General features: G+C 35.7%; 1 protein-coding gene across 6 annotated transcripts in view; it reads left to right on the top strand.

The window, feature by feature from the left end:
- Positions 1–17,542, top strand: part of LOC107732474 (semaphorin-6D-like) — a 175,559-nt gene that overhangs the window by 147,224 nt on the left and 10,793 nt on the right. For 4 of the 6 annotated variants that reach the window (XM_016543815.1, XM_016543813.1, XM_016543816.1 and 1 more), the window contains 3 exons: positions 7,936–7,994; positions 9,214–9,264; positions 15,694–15,846. In XM_016543815.1, the coding sequence (XP_016399301.1) occupies positions 7,936–7,994; positions 9,214–9,264; positions 15,694–15,846 (263 nt within the window). The remainder of the gene's footprint in view (positions 1–7,935; positions 7,995–9,213; positions 9,265–15,693; positions 15,847–17,542) is intronic. The other 2 variants (XM_016543818.1, XM_016543819.1) reach the window with 2 other exon arrangements.

Raw genomic sequence — 17,542 nt, 5'->3', positions numbered from 1 at the left:
TGTCAGTTCTCCCAGAAGAGAAAGACTGAATTTTAAAGATGTTCGTCTGGTAAATAGTTTATTTTGCACCTTTTTGTCAATGCGGATGTAAGATAATTCTTGAGAATGTGCGTATTTCTTTATTAGCCACTATACTAAACCATTTGTAGAATAACAAAATACAATCAACGATAAAACTATTTGCACTACAAACCAGTGTGTTAATGATTAAGCTAATAAATTAAAATATGATGAAGAAGACCCAACTTTATGCATGTTCTGCAAGACTCCCATTTCCAGTTTTACTCACTGTCCCAGTTTTAATGCAAATAGAAAACTTTAAGTACGCTCACTCAGGGACTTCAGTAAGATTTTACCTGAAAAGATTTTAGATTTTTTTATAATCATATGTTAATTTAAAAAATATTGTATAATTTTACCTTGTTGTATTTTTGTTTATTTTGGATTTATTTTTTGTTTGTAACTCTTGTATTATTCCAACTCCGTTTTTGCCATGAAGATAGCCTTAGATGCTGACATGGCAATACAAATAAATAACTACTACTAAAATACAATGAATAATGGGAGTTTACAAAATCAAACAGCATAACAGACTGTAAACTAAAATAACTGCCATGTGCTGACATTGAAAGCTTTGCACATTCCAGTTAAAAATTGGACTTAAAAATAAGGTGGATAGTATAGCCAAATTATAGTTCAAGTAATATTTTTGTCAATTTTTAGTAGGTCATTAGCATATAGATGACTTTAAACCTAATAGACAGACTAAAAGTGACTCAACTCTATTTTTGTTTTAATTTTTTCATTTAAACTGGAATAAGAGAAAGTATTTAAGTATATAACCTTTAACAATAGATAAAGTGCTAAAGCATAGCGACCAACAGGCATAGCATGGGGAAATTAACAACCTGTGAGGAGGAAAAAATAGCAGAAAAATTGAAGTGACCTCTCTCTTTCACTCTGACTCGCATCTAGTCACCTCACACATGCTTTTTTTTGTCTTTTCTTTTCTGTCTTTCGCTCTCTTACCGTCTCTCTCTCCATCTGTATCTCTCTCTCTCTGTTTCTCCGAGCGACTCGCCGGCTCTACCATGTATCTGAATCTCAGTTGGCCTCTGGCAAACACAACACACCTGTCAATCATGCAACACAAATACACACACACACACACACACACACACCCCTGACTATACAGTAGTCAGTCACACTCTTTCTCTCTCTCTTTTTCCTCTCAGTCTGACTGAGTGTCTGACCAGGAAGAGGCAATAATGCTTTGTTATGGAGATGCTGTGTCTGGCTGTCCCTTCCAGCTTGTCACATCCACTTGGAGAGAGAGGGGAGAAAGGGAAATTAGGGGGAAGATGGAGACAGTGAGCGAGGAAAACACACACAACCTTTCCAGCACATGTGGTATGAGTTAACTCTCTGTGTGTGTGTGCGTGTGTGTGTGTTTTAGGAGCTGTCTGTCCTCACGAGACCCTTACTGCATCTGGCTGAATGTGGGGAACTGTGCCACAGTGGCGCCGGGATTCAAGTGAGTTAAAGCTACATCACACGACCCTTCTATTAGTCCTGCCACAGTAAACGCATTTACGGTTCATTAGAATAAAAGAACCTACACAGCTACTGAATTCTGTAAATAAGTTTTCTACACAGTTGGCAGTGCTTTATTTTTAAAGTTCTCCTAGAGTGTATTCCTTCTCTAAGCATCCTTAAGACATCTGGTAAAAATCAGATGGTTGTAAAATGTCTTCAAAATTTATAACTAAGTGCAGTTACAGAATTTTACTAGACAGTCTATACAATGACCAGGGTGAGCTCATAGATAACATTCAAAATATTTTTGCAGTAAATTTAATATAGCATCCTGGTTAACACTTTACATTTTAATTGGTTTACATTATTTCATGCATTAGGTATCAAACTCTTAACAGTAAACAATACTTTTGCAGCAGTTGGTAATATAGGTTATGCTAATTTCTACATATACTACAAAAAAAATTGACGTTTCAGGCTCTATAAATTACCAACTGTCAGTGTGCACTACAATTCTAAAAATTCAAAAAATCTTTTTGAAAGAAGTTGTGTATGCTTACCAAGACTGCATTTACTTAATCAAAAATACAGTAAAATCAGTAATATTGTGAAATATTATTACAATTTAAAATGCCTATATTTTATAGATATAAATATATTTTAAAATTAAATTTATTCCTGGTATGTCATAGATGAATTTTCAGCATCATTACTCCAGTTTTCAGTGTCACATGATCCTTCATAAATCAGTCTAATATACCAATTTGGTGCTCAAGAAACATTTCTAATTATTACTGTCTTTACTGTCACTGTTATCAATTTAATGCATCCTGAATTAAAATATGAATTTCTTTCAAAAAAAGATTAATTGACCTCAGAGTTTTGAATGGTAGTGCATTTTATTTGTTTATTGTGTAATTCAATCCTGCTTTTTGTATGCATCTTTGGTTTGTAATTGATCTGGTTTGTAAAAATGTTGTTTATGATACCTAATGCATTTAACTGTTAAAATTAAAAGCAAAAAAAAGAAATCTTTACAGTAAATGCTTATTAAAAGTGCATTATCTTTGTCATGTCAAGTCAAGTCACCTTTATTTATATAGCACTTTATACAATACAGATCATGTCAAAGCAGCTTTACAGTGTCAAACAGGAAAATAGTTTGTCAATAATGCAAGAGGACAATAACAAACAATCAATTTTTCAGTTTGTTTGGGATGACATCACTGTTGCACTCATTCATCCGGTCTGTTGTTAATTTTAAGACTTAAAAACGGTCATAATGGCGCATTAACCTTAACAAATATTTGTAGAAGTAATGCGGTATCATTGCTTTGTAAAATATCTAACAAGCCAATGCAACTCATGCTGTTTTATTTTTTAAATTAAAGTTTTGTTGAGGAGCATTTTGCTTTTTTTAGCTTAGGACAGTAGAGAATAGATAGGAAACTGGACAGACAGAGAGGCAATAAGGCAGATTTGACCTCTTTAATGTCAAGAGCATATGTACTTACCACTGTGCGCACAATTCATGTGACTCTTTATGAATATATCAGAGTCTGTGTTAACATTTTACATTTTTATGCATTAGGCAGATGCTTTAATCAAAAGTGATTTGCATTGCATTCAAGGTATAATTTTTTAGCAGGCTCAAACTAACTTTGCTAGCGCCATGCTCTACCATTTGAGCTATAGAAATACTCATTTAAATATGTTACTTAGCAGTTGCATTGATCTCTGGCTGAAAGGGCATATTGACATCCCCACCATATTATACAATATCAGCTTGTGCCAGGGATGCATCTAATACTGCCTCTGCAATTGTCAAGCAGAAGTATTTCATTTGTGTGTGTTATAATGAGTGCAGATCCAGTGCTTGAATTTGTTGTTATTAATGTTTTGCTAAATGATCACTGCGGTTGTCATCAGTTGTGGAAAGCAACAGTGGCACTAGTTTCCCCAGCACGCTCTGATGTTTCCCTGCTCATGAGACACATCCACTGAAGTACAAGCTGCAATTTTGGTTCATTAAAAAAAGTTAAAACCCTTGTACTCAAAGTGAAAATTTTACTTATTCTTAACATGCTATTGCTGATCAGCGAGTTTATCTACACACCAAACAAATCCTGCGCCAGATGTAGGAATGAAATTATTTTATTTAGCTTAATGCATTTAATTTTATTGCACTTTCTCTGTAACCTGGTCACAGTCTTTAATGATATTTTCTGGCCATAAACTCGATTATTGGTTCTTAATGTGCTCTAATGTGTCCTAATGTGAGTATTGATCTCTATAAACTGACATGGGGAATCATTTCATCTTGAACTCATGAAAATTAGTACATACACAGCAGATTTCCAGACCGCTGCCAACAAAATGGACGGAACTTGTTGAGAGTGCTTATCAGTGTCCCAGAAGAGCCTTGGTACACTCCAGCTTTCAATTATATGCTTCCATAGCCAAACTTATGTCAGAGTCATACATCTTACGCTGTCCGATGCCATAAAGTCTTCTATAATCATACAGTGCATTAGAATTATAAAGAGGTCTAGAATCTTGGCTAAAATCTAGAATTCTGGTTTCTGTCATAGAAACCAGATGCAACAGCACTGAAAATGTAGAACTGATATAGATAGAAGTTTGTCAATAATACGTTAAAAATACAATAAACCAGATCAATTACAACACAATGCTTATCAGATTTGAATTATACAATAAACAAATGAAATACTCTTTCATTCAAAAGTTATTTTGTACGTTTATTTAAAGAAATTAATGCTTTTATTCAGCAAGTATGCATTAAATTGACCAGAAGTGACAGTAAAACATATCAAATGTTACAAAAGATTTCTATTTTTAAATAAATGATTTTCCCTTTAACTGTACTTTGAACTTTTCAACATATAAAATGTTGCTTGAGCAGCACCAAATCAGCATATTATAATGATTTATGAAGGATTATGTGACACTGAAGACTCAAGTAATGGCTACTGAAAATTCACCTTTGCCATCACAGGAATCAATTACATTTTTTAAATATGTTAATATAGAAAATGGTTATTTTAAACGGTAAATCACTTACTGACCCCAAACTTTTGATCGGTAGTGTAAATGGGCTGTTGTTCATCACTGGGCTGTTGATAATTCAAGGAGTCTTGTTTTCACATCCCAAATAATTGTACTATTTGTTTGGTAGTGAGGGCACATTTAACTGCGTTTTATTTTGTGATTTCACTACATTGATTAACTTGACCTGCTCTGATTGCCACTATGAACTTTGAGTCCATCAATTCTACACTTTTTGCAATCAGACCATCGGATGCTTATTGCACGCAAAAATGCACTATGTGGCCAAAATTATGATGTCCAAATAGATTGCTCCTGAGTCATTTTCAGGAGTCACATGAAAAAAGTGGCCCCTTCTGGCGGGCTTTTGGCCTGAATAAGCTGAAAAAAACTTCATGCTGACTTTAAGTCTGGCGACATGAAACTTGATAGAAGCAGAACAAGAAATAAGACAAGAGAAAGCGCCAAAGTGTGTTTAAATGCTAATCAGTATCTAATGAAATTCTGCAAGACTGAAAGGGTGAAATGTAAGAAAAGAGGGCAATAGATGTACGATGGTAATACTCCGACTTTCTCATTTTTAGAACAGCTCTGCGGCTTGTTTTTTGCAGCATACTGTGGATAGGAAAATATGAAGAAAAATATGACTTTATTATCTTGTGGGATATTTTCTCTGTGTGTTCTCCTTTTCCCTATTCGCTCTCTCCCAGGGGCAATTTAATCTCCATGTGATGAGACGGAGTGTTTGTGCTAATGTGCGTGTGTGTGAGTGTGTTGGCCAATTCAGCTATAATGAAAAGCATGCATCTCAGAGGCATATTGATGTTCAGATATTATGCACCTGCAAGATCCCAATTTACCACTTTATGCAGGAGATTTTTTTTTCTCTCTTGTCCTTCCATTTATCCTTTAGTATGAGATGAAGTCATCCCCGCTCTCTCTGTCTTTCCCTCTCGTTCTGTCACTCTCTCCCCTCTCAGGTTAATGGAAATAAGGACTTTAACTCATGTCAGGTAGAGAGGGCTGATTCTCAGATAGATTGAATATGCAGGGCAGGGTGAGGCAGGAGAACAGCAGGTGCCTCGGCAGGGCTGAAATGGGGTGCCAGTGTTAGATGATAAGTTATGTGTTTGTACACAAGCTTGTTTTTTCTCGTGAATCTTTTTTTAGAAGTCATTATTGTATATTGTGCTACACAAAAATATTGATTCCACTCTAGATCAAATATACTCAAAATTAAATCAAGTCAGACAAAGTATTTAAGAGGGAATTAAGTTTATACATATATTTAAATTGTAAAGACATGTTGTTTAAAAATGTAATAAATGGCATTCATTTTATAGTACTTCAATTAAAAGTAGGAACAATTTTCATTCAGAAATAGTCACAACAATAAAACAGCAAGTGACAAGTGATTTAACTATGTAGAATGACTTAAATTGTATTATCTTTTAAAACAAAAAAACATACTCCAATAATCTTATTTTTTCTTTTTACAACTTCATACAATCATTTTTACAGTGTAATACTCCCTTCAGCTCATCTACAGTAGCTTCGCCAAATGAATTGCACCAGGCACATAGCACTTTTTGTGCACCTCAATTTATTGCAAACTAATTTACATAAAACGAAGACACCTTTGCCCTGAAATGAATGACAATAATTATGCACTAATTATTATATCAGCGCATTTAGCACCTGAACTGAATTGCAAGGTGTGTAATGGATAAGATGCACGTTTTTGCACTGAAATACCACTCGCAAAGTGTTTTTGGACAAAAGTGGCATGTAGTGATTTTTGCGAATCCTGATTTTGGATTCAGGTACAGAGTTGTGTGCTCCATTAGACCACAGCCCTCTGATCTAATCCTGTCTCCATGGTAACACGGAGAGGAAGCAAAAGCCGACAGAACGCGTTATGCGTCTGTTTGTGCGAGATGTCACTCAGGTGCTCGGCAGTGAGCGGCAATGACACGCTCGCTTCTGTGATGCCAGGAGCAGCCGAACATTGCAGTCACTCAGAGCAATGTGTCACCGTGGTTACGCTGTGAGGCTGCATGAGTCAGCAACGTCCCTGTCAGCAAACATATTCTCTTAAAATTGTACTTAATATGCTGTTTTGCCCAAACACTCATTTTCTTCACACAAAGGTTCTTACATCTGAAATAGACTCAAAACTGAAGGTGCTTCTGTTTATTGACACTTGTGCGCTTGAATGAATAAAACTCCACTAATTTGACATGTGAACGCATTAATTACATATGTGCACGTTAAATTCATTCAGCGTTTAACATTTGGTGCTTGATATTTGTGTGATGATTTTAAATGATGTGTGAAACGACATCATGTTGTACGTCAATATATTTAATAAATAATAAATAATTAAAAAATAATGAATAGACTTATATGTAAAATATATCTAATAATAATATATATATATATATATATATATATGTCATCACTCAAACATCAAGCCCCAAATCTTATTTTGTATTCATATTTTGAATATTATGTATGTACATATTTTTAGCAGCGTTGAAGCCTAATTTTTTTGTTACAATATATATTTATTATATTTGTTATTGCACTATTTTTTAGTACATATTTGTGGAAAACAGCCCACGTCATTGTGACACCCAAAGCGTCATGTACGAGATGAGTCAGTCTCCATCTCTCCATGAAACTGCGTTTGTCACAAAAACATAGACGCATAGTGAATATTTTCATTATTATGGCTTAATGCGAGGAATGTTCCTCATATGAGTCACCAAATGCAGTTCTGGATGTGTAAAAAAGTAGATAAACTTATGATAATAAATCATCTACTGAGGAAAAAAAAGTTGTTACAAGCAGTTGTAATAGTAATAATGTCAGACTATCAGTCTTACAGTGCAATTTTAATCTCTAATATGTTGTTCCTATAAATATGTTATATCTCTAATATGTTGTTCCTATAAAATTGCTAAATTTACTCTAATTGGGCGCTTAATTAACTTTGAATTTTTGCATATGTATAAATAATGTACGAATACATTTGCATTTGTTTCTCTTCTTATGGCTGCTAAATCACAGCTGTCAGTCATGGTATAGAGGAAGTGTCCTTGTATGTCAGACACTCAAGCTTCAATCAAAATGTAACATGTTATTTCCCTTTACAGTTGCTCGGAGAGGCAACAACAGACTGCTGACAGCACAACTAATTAGAGGGATCATTCAGGGAGAGGCTCACAAAAGAATGATTGTCACTCCCTTGTCCTCTTTCTCACTCCTTCTCCTGCTTACTCTCTTCTTCTCTCTCTGTTCTGGCGTTCTCCCTTTCTGTCTCTGTCACAGGTCTGGATTTGAGCAGTATGTGGAGAGTGGATATCCTCAGTACCCAGACAGCTGTCATGGTGAGTTCCAGCCAGTCCGAGCTGACTTGCTCCCAGAGATCATAACTCATTCACACCATTATTACATCCCTACACATTCCTGCTACAACACCACTTCTGTTCTGAAGACTTCCAGAACTCTTGAACCTTTCTGAGGGAATCTCATGGAACATGTCAGGAACATGCATGGGTCGTGTTTCTCTCCAACAAGAAAAGAGACAAAAAGAAATCACATTTTTCCAAAATGTGTTTTTTGTGCATTGTGGCTTTTTTTTTTTTATTACAGTTAAGCACCTCTTCCCAAATTGACATATAATGTAAATGCTAAATCATAGTGTTATTTTATTGATGCTGATTTAAATTAATTATAATATAATGTACTCTACGGTTCAAAATAAATTAAGACTTTTATTCAGCAAAGATGCATTGAAGTCTCAAAAGTGATGTTCCTATTCATCAAAGAATCTTGTATTATTAGAATCCCATATTAGAATGATTTTGAAGGATGATGTAATACTGAAGACTGGAGTAACGGCTGATGAAAATTTAGCTTCGCCATCGCAGGAATAAATTACATTTTTAAATATATTCAAATTATAAGTTATTTAAAATTCTAATAATGTTTTACAATATTACTGTTTGTACTATATTTTTATCATATAAATTGTGAGCATAAAGGACTTCTTTCAAAATTATACAGATCTTACAGTATATATATATTTTTTTTTGTACATTACAAAAATCTTTAATGAAATTGATGTCACACACAAAAAAAATATCCACATGCAAAAATAAAATTCTTTTTTTCTCTTTTCACATTAAGGTGGACATTTCTTTGTGAGATTTCATTTATTTTATTTTCATTATTTTCATTTATTTTAATGTTTGATGCATTGTGCCAGAGTTAGCCTATTGCTAATTTTCATCGCCAGTCCCATATATAATAGATTCATGTATTGTGTGCATTCTTGTGCTGTAATTGCAAAAGGGAAGAAATTAAAGTGATCATTATGATTATGATATAAATCTGCTTAGCCATAGTAAGATTGCTTTAATGCATGGCCTCAAATAGCTTATTGCTTTTATGCATCAGTGCAGATCCAATATGTTACCATAAGACAACACCGTTCAATAAATAATCAGATTTATTTATAGTAAAAACACAATAAAGCATTCTTCTGCCGAGTAATGAAGTTCATTAGCCTGACAGTAGATTTTCTTCATCTAATTCTTTCTGTAGATGTCTTGGCCACGACTCGCAAGCAGAACCCTGCGGTGGACTCGGCGTACGGTCAGTGCACTAATTCAATCACATAAGCTTTAAGTTCAGTTATTCAAATTGCTTTAGTAAATGGTGCAACAACAGACTGCTGACAGCACAACTAATTAGAGGGATCATTCAGGGAGAGGCTCACAAAAGAATGATTGTCACTCCCTTGTCCTCTTTCTCACTCCTTCTCCTGCTTACTCTCTTCTTCTCTCTCTGTTCTGGCGTTCTCCCTTTCTGTCTCTGTCACAGGTCTGGATTTGAGCAGTATGTGGAGAGTGGATATCCTCAGTACCCAGACAGCTGTCATGGTGAGTTCCAGACAGTCCGAGCTGACTTGCTCCCAGAGATCATAACTCATTCACACCATTATTACATCCCTACACATTCCTGCTACAACACCACTTCTGTTCTGAAGACTTCCAGAACTCTTGAACCTTTCTGAGGGAATCTCATGGAACATGTCAGGAGCATGTCCGGGTCATGTTTCTCTCCAGGAAGGAAAAAGACAAAAAGAAATCACATGTTGCAACCTCTTTGAACAGTGCAAGATTTTTGTGCATTGTGGCATTGTTTTTTGTGACAGTTAAGCAACTTTAAATTTTAATTCATTATAATATAATATAATATAATGTTCTTTAGCATTCAAAAGAAATTAAGACTTTTATTTAGCGAAGATGCATTAAATTGATAAAAAAGTGACATTTATAATGTTACAAAAGATTTATTTTTCAAATAAATGCTGTTTTTAAGATTCCTATTCATCAGAGAATCCTGTATCATGATTTTCACAAAACAACTTTTCAACTGTGATTATAACCAAATCAGCAAATTAGAATAACTTCTGAAGGATCATTGGACACTGAAGTCTGGAGCAATGGCTGCTGAACATTTAGCTTTGCCATCACAGGAATACATTCTCTTTTAAAATATATTCAAATAGAAAGAAGTTATTTTAAATTCTAATTATAATTCACAATATTACTGTTTTGACTGTATTTTTGATTTAATAAATGGTGAGCATAAAAGACTGCTTTATCTGTTATGAAATTGATGTCACACACACACACACAAAAACTTAAATCTTAAAATTACATTTAATTTTCTTTATGCAAAATACTTATTTCTCTTTTCACATTGAGGTGGACATGTCTTTGATAGATTATTTATTTAATTTGAATTTATTTAAGGGACCATATACAATATTAAGCGTAAATTAAAAAAATGTATGCATTGTACCAAAGTTAGCCTATGGCCAATTTTCATCTTCAGTCCCATATGTAATAGACTCATGTATTGTGTACATTCTTGTGCTGTAATTGCAAAAATAGAGAAATTAAAGTGATCATCATGATATAAAACCCCTTAACCATGATAGTACAATTTCTGTAATGCATGGCCTTAAATGGCTTATTGCTTTTATGCATCAAAATGGAGGAAAATGCAATACGTTACTATAAGACAACACTGTTTAATAAATTATTTGACTTATTTATAGTAAAAAACGCAATAAAGAATTATTCTGCAAAGTAATAAAGTTCATTAGCCTGACTGTAGATCTTCCTGATCTTATTCATCTTCTGTTCTTTCTATAGATGTCTTGGCCACGACTCGCAAGCAGAACCCTGCGGTGGACTCTGCATACGGTCAGTGCACTAATTCAATCTCATAAGCATTAAATTCAGCCATTCAAATTGCTTTAGTAAATGGTTACACACTTTGTCCAGCCATAATCACAGTCATGCTCATATCCATTGACCATTTTAAAGCAGAAATTTTATGGCCAGCTATTATATTCTGCAAAGTTGGGTCTTGTATTCAAGAATAAGAATTTTTTTTTCTTCACATTGTGTAGCTGATCTCTTGGTGTGAATATTACATTGTCTTTTTTTTTTTATATCCGACAGTTTGCCTTTCACGCACACATGCATAAATCTTCAATCTGTCCCGTTCTGACCTCTGAGCAGCTCTTACAACAGCTCACAGAGAGGCGATAATTTCCCAGATCAATAGAATCTGTTACACAAATGACCCGCAGTGAGTCTGCAGGCTGCAGATCTGGACAGCAGACAGAAATGTCCTGCAGGGCTGTGGGCTGTATCAGAGAGCTCTGAGCAAGAGCTTTGGAGCAACAACTGAAAATCAAGATCTGACAAATTCATTTTCTCACTGAGTGGATGTGTGACGGTATGTCTCTGTGTGTGTGTGTGTGTGTGTGTGTGTGTGTGTGAGAGAGAGAGAGAGAGAGAGAGAGAAACAGAGGGTGTGTATATTGTGATAGACGGTGCATGTGTATAAAAGATAGTGAGCATAAGAGAGAGTGAGCATATGTGTGTGTTTTGGAAGGAGAGAGGAAGCACGGAAAGAGGGAGGGAAAGTGTGCATGCGTTAAAGAGAGAAATAAGGGTTTGTTTTTCTTTTTTTGCGAACTGTGTTATATTTCAGACAGTCGTGAGCTAATACTAGCTGACAACTGGCCTGTGTGTGTGAAAGTGTGTGTTAACAACCCTGGGTGGTGTTGTCTGGTTTTGCTTCTAAAGCGTGCCAGTGGATGCAGTGTGATCCGGGTCAGAGCGTACAACTATTGTACCACACACAATGCATTTTGTCTCTCTCTCTCTCACACACACACACACACACATCAGAGCTTCCCATCCTCTGTGGATCATATGAAATATCCGGTATATTTCTCAAAATCCTTGAATTACCATCAGGATTAGTCACATGAGGTTATTAGCAAAAATGAGTTTTAGTAAATAACATTTCCAAGTCACCCGCTTTGTTCAGTGCCACTGTTTTCTGAGCTGATTATGGTACTAAAATATTTCTAAGTCCATCAGCCAGTTAGAGAGAAGTGAATAACTCCCTGGTGACCCCCTATATTTTCTTTCTGTCTTTTTTCACAGTATTGGAGGGAAGGAAGAAAAAGATAGATAGATAGATAGATAGATAGATAGATAGACAGACAGACAGACAGATGGACAGACGGATGGATAGATGGATGGAAGGAAGGATATAATAAGGAAGGAAGATCAATGAAGAGAGGAATAAAGTGAGGAAGAATAGGTTAATCAAGCAAGCATAGATTAAATAAGGAAGAATAGAATAATGTCTCTCTCTCTCACACACACACACACACACATCAGAGCTTCCCATCCTCTGTGGATCATATGAAATATCCGGTATATTTCTCAAAATCCTTGAATTACCATCAGGATTAGTCACATGAGGTTATTAGCAAAAATGAGTTTTAGTAAATAACATTTCCAAGTCACCCGCTTTGTTCAGTGCCACTGTTTTCTGAGCTGATTATGGTACTAAAATATTTCTAAGTCCATCAGCCAGTTAGAGAGAAGTGAATAACTCCCTGGTGACCCCCTATATTTTCTTTCTGTCTTTTTTCACAGTATTGGAGGGAAGGAAGAAAAAGATAGATAGATAGATAGATAGATAGATAGACAGACAGACAGACAGATGGACAGACGGATGGATAGATGGATGGAAGGAAGGATATAATAAGGAAGGAAGATCAATGAAGAGAGGAATAAAGTGAGGAAGAATAGGTTAATCAAGCAAGCATAGATTAAATAAGGAAGAATAGAATAATGAAGAAAGAATAGATTTATGAAGGAAGAAAGAAAGAAGGAAAAATAGATTCATGAAGGTAGAAAGTATAGATGAAGGAAGGAAGAATTAACAGATTGATAAAGGAAGAATAGATTCACGAAGAAATAATAGATTCATGAAGGAAGAAAATAATAGATGAAGGAAAGAAGGAAGAAAGAACAGATTGATAAAGGAAAATAGATTCATGAAGGTAGAAAGAATAAGTTCATGATGGAAGAAAATAGATTCACGAAGAAATAATTGATTCATGAAGGAAGAAAGAAAATGAAGAAAAATAGATTCATGAAGGTAAAGAGAATACATTAATGAAGAAAGAATAGATTCACAAAGAAAGAACAGATTCACAGAGAAAGAATAGATTAAAAAATAGTTTAATGAAGAAAGAATAAATTCATGAAGGTAGAAAGATTAGATTAAGGAAGAAATGAAGAATTAGGGAAGAAAGGAAGTAAGGAAGAATAGATTAATGAAGAAAGGAAGAAAGAATGGATTTATAAAGGAAAAGTAGATTCATGAAGGTAGAAAATAGATTCAAGAAGGAAGAAATTAAGAATAGGGAAGTAAGGAAGAATAGATTAATGAAAGAGGGAAGGAAGGAAGGAAGGAAGAAACAAATAATAGATTAAAGAAGGAAGAGTAGATTAATGAAGAAAGAAAGAATAGATTAAGGAAGCAATGAAAAACCCTGGCCCTAAGGAAAGTATAAGAGTTTAAGAAAAATAATAGAAGGAAAGATTAAAGAAATGAAGGAGAGATTTAGAGAAGGAAGAAAGGACAGAGATTAAAGAAGGGAGGATGTGAGATAGATCAAAGAGGAAATAATGAAGGCAGAAAGGAAGGAGAGAGAGGATGGGAGTGCGTGAACGCTGATCATGGCATTGGGCTGCAGTGTCATGGATGTGTGGGATGCTGGGCAGAGTGTCCCGGTGCTCCTCTCTGTGAAAGAGCACACAGTGGGTGCACACATTCAGTGATCTTCCCCACCGCTTCATTCAGCCTCCACAGCTCCTCTTCCAGCCACTGGAAATGACATGGCAGTGCAGCTTCTCACCTCACGCTGAGACAAAGCCTCCCACGGCACCTTGGCAGGGTAATTAGAGCTCTACCTGCATTCAAGAGAAGTCATTACATCCTCAGAACTCTCGCCGTCTTCCCACTGTGTGATAAAGCCATCCCATTGTGAAAGGTGGACGAAAATTCCCACAATGCACCACTGTTTTCCGACAGCTCTTTTCTTCCGGCACCTTTGTAATAGAATGAAAAGGGAACGATAATAAAAGCGTCCCATGTGTCAGCGCCGAGCTCCCCTGTTGATCGGGCACTGTGTGGCACAGATGGCAAGATGACAGGCTTTATTTAGAGCTGGGCAGGTGGAGGAAGGGCTCCACGTTTGGCCCCGGACAACCGGCTGCTGCTGATGAGTACTGTGTGCCGCTACATTAAGCATTAGTTCTGTGATGAAGTTTTTCACAGCAGCTCGAGCCAAAGGACGCAGAGTCTTTCAGAAAGAGAACTCCGCAAGGTCATTGGTGTACTTAAAGTCGCCCGGGAACGAGGAGAGCTAAATCTCAGAATCAGACTTATGAGGATATCCTCAAAGTATGTGGTCCGCAAGTATGTTTGGGATCAGCACTTTGTGGGGGAATGGATGGAAAAGGAGAAAGGGAGGGGAGACTGTTAAACTGTTCAGAAAGAAGCTTCTGTGAGATTAGCTCAGTTCAGAACAAATGCCTCCAAGTTTCGATTCTGCAATACTCTGTGGGCTAGAAATTCATGCGGTGATGCAACAAAACAGAAAATGTTATATTGATTTTGCGGCAAGATTTTTTTTTATTTATTTTTTTTTATACGTGATTTGTACTGCACACTTCACATAAACTTTACAACTTCTGAAATCTTTTACTGAGCTATTTGAAGGGATAGTTCACACAAAAATGAAAATTAAATTATTTACTCACCCTCATGTTGTTACAAAGCTGTATAACATACTTTCTTCTGTGGGAATGCAAAAGGCGACTTTTTTGTTTTTTGTTTTGTTTGTCATCCACTCAATCAGTGGAGTCCAATGTTGTTTTCAGTGTTAATTCAGTTGTATTAATATTCTATTATATTATTTATTAGAATGACCTTTTTTTTACATTTTCAGTTTTCATTTTACTTTTGTCATTTTTATTAGTTTTTTTATTTCTTAAATTACTAAAACAAAATTAAATTTAAAAAATTTAAGTAATTTGACTTCAATTTAAACATATTAATTCAGTTTAAACTTGTTTTAGTATTGAAGTTTTTTCATCTAATATTTATATTTTATTTTATTTCAGCTTTTTTTTAAATTAATAAAAATGATACTTGATAGTTTGTTTTATTTAACAATAACAACATTTGTTGTTTTGGTCCCCATCGACTGTCATTATATGGACAACAGTTCTTCAAAATATCTTCTTTAAACCCCAAACTGAAAATTGTCCTCATTTTGTTATTACTCCCATGTTACTCCAAACCTGTATGACTTTCATTCTGCTGTGGAACATAAAAGAAAATATTTTTAAGAATGTCTTGGAAGTCAGTGAGGTCCAAAGCAATCACGGTGGACCCCACAGACAAAAAATGTTGTCTTATTTTGTGTTTTACAGAAGAAAGAAAATCATCAAGGTTATTAATGACATGAGAATGATGACAGAATTTTCATTTTTAGATGAACTATCCCTTTACTGATATTTTACACAATGGAAATATGTTATTAAATGCATGTTTTCCTGATTTAAAATGCATTTTATGGATATTTCTCATGCGTAACTCTGTTGCCCCCTTCCAATACAACCACAGGAAAGACCTCACCCACAAGCGCCAGCACAACCAATCAGGGACCAGCTCTGCCTAAAGTCAAGGGTGTCTCTGAGACAGGTACCCGCCCCGAGGAGGGGAGGCGGGGAGGGCAGGGTTCTCCTGACTTGAAGCCAGGCAGTGTGGAGATGGAGGGTAAGGGGGTGGGGAGAGGCCCTTGACCCGTTGTCTGTCTTCTAGCTTCCCTTTATCCCAAGTTGAAACTTTTCTAGCGCTGTATTGGATTCTGCTGCATGGCCCCACAGCTGCACACAACACAAATACTCACAAAAAAATAAAAGAATCCCAAAGAATCAAAGTAAAGTGCACACTCATACACACCAACTTGGAGAGGCAAAAAAATCCTCTTTCTTAAAAAACCCCTTTGAGTCAGGCAATCTGTGACTCTTTGTTCATCTCATTCGACCTTCCCTGTTGTTCCTGCTAGACAAACAAAAAGAACGAATTGTCTGCAGCCACTCATGCGTCCCTGGCTGAAGTTCGCTAGAATCCAGCAAAATTATCATAAATCCCGCAACTACCGCTATGATCATTCACTCAGCCTGTAATGAGAAGCACCAGCAGTCGATAAATAAGCAGCGACTACAGGCCCACGGGCAGACGCCGCCTGATAGAAATTTCCAGCGTGCAATCTATTCAGACACTCGGTCAAGAGCAGTCGCATGCTCGTGCAATCAAACGACCCACAGACAGGAGAGGTTCGGCGGTTTAGTCACAACGTACTTTATATCTCCCTCTCTTCACCTCTCAACTAATCTCTCGATTTCAATATCCCTGTTGTTGAGAGGTAATGTGTTAATACACACGGAGTATTGTGAACCTCAGAGGGCTGATGGTTTTTCACACCCTGCCTTTATGTGGCATTATTTATTCTAGCTGATGAAATTAAAATTATACAACAGCTGCTTCCAGTTAAAGCATCAGTTCCTTATCTGTTTTCGGCATTTCAGACCAGAGTATGTAAGTGGTGCTGAGTGGATAGTTTGTCACAGTTTTAGTCTTTCAATAAAAATATCCTTTAAGTTTATTTAATATTTTGTACTAAAATATTTGTTTGTTGAAAAAAATAAAGTAAAATTATTATTCAAATATTCTGTATATTAATTTAAACGTATTTGCATGCAGCAAAAATGTAAAAATAATTGTCATTATTTTATAATTAAAAATGATGTCAAAAATAATTTTTGCTAAAATAATTTTATGATTGCACCATTAGAATTATGTCTTTAATAGGGCTGTGAATCTTTGGGTAGACAGCTTTTCGATTCGATTCAAGAACGATTTTTGCAAATTAGGTAGAAAATGGTAGAAAATATACTTTATGGTTTCTGTACTGTACTGCATCATTCATAAATTTTATTTATTTATTGTGTTTATTGTCTTAACGTTTCAGTTCATTCTGCTTTTTATTCAGCTTAGCTGCAGATATAGCCTGGCACGTCTTAAGTTCTATGAGCACGAGATCACTTCTCTTTCAGTGCGAAAACTTCTTTATCTCATTTTCATAAAATAAAATGCTATAGTATTTAACTTTTCCTCTCCATCGGCGAATGATGATCCTGAAAGAAAACGCGCCCAATATCTGTTTGCTACAGCGACGAACGCTACTTTCATGCATCTGATTATCTCAGATAAACCTCGCGCTCTTATTTCAAGGTTGTTGTTAATGCTGTGGTTATTTTAACAGTTTCCTTCGTACATTCGGTTGAAAGACATGGTTAAAACACATTTATCATTCAATGGAACTGTGCGTATGCTTTAGACACTTACATTTTTGCTCCGTAAATGCGCAGCCTTCGACTGCTCAGGTAATGTCGTCGGTATGACCGAG

The sequence above is a fragment of the Sinocyclocheilus rhinocerous genome, unplaced genomic scaffold, assembly GCF_001515625.1.
Source record: "Sinocyclocheilus rhinocerous isolate Xijiao unplaced genomic scaffold, SAMN03320098_v1.1 scaffold3081, whole genome shotgun sequence".
NCBI classification, from domain to species: domain Eukaryota; kingdom Metazoa; phylum Chordata; class Actinopteri; order Cypriniformes; family Cyprinidae; genus Sinocyclocheilus; species Sinocyclocheilus rhinocerous.
This window is presented reverse-complemented; position numbering and strand designations above follow the sequence as displayed.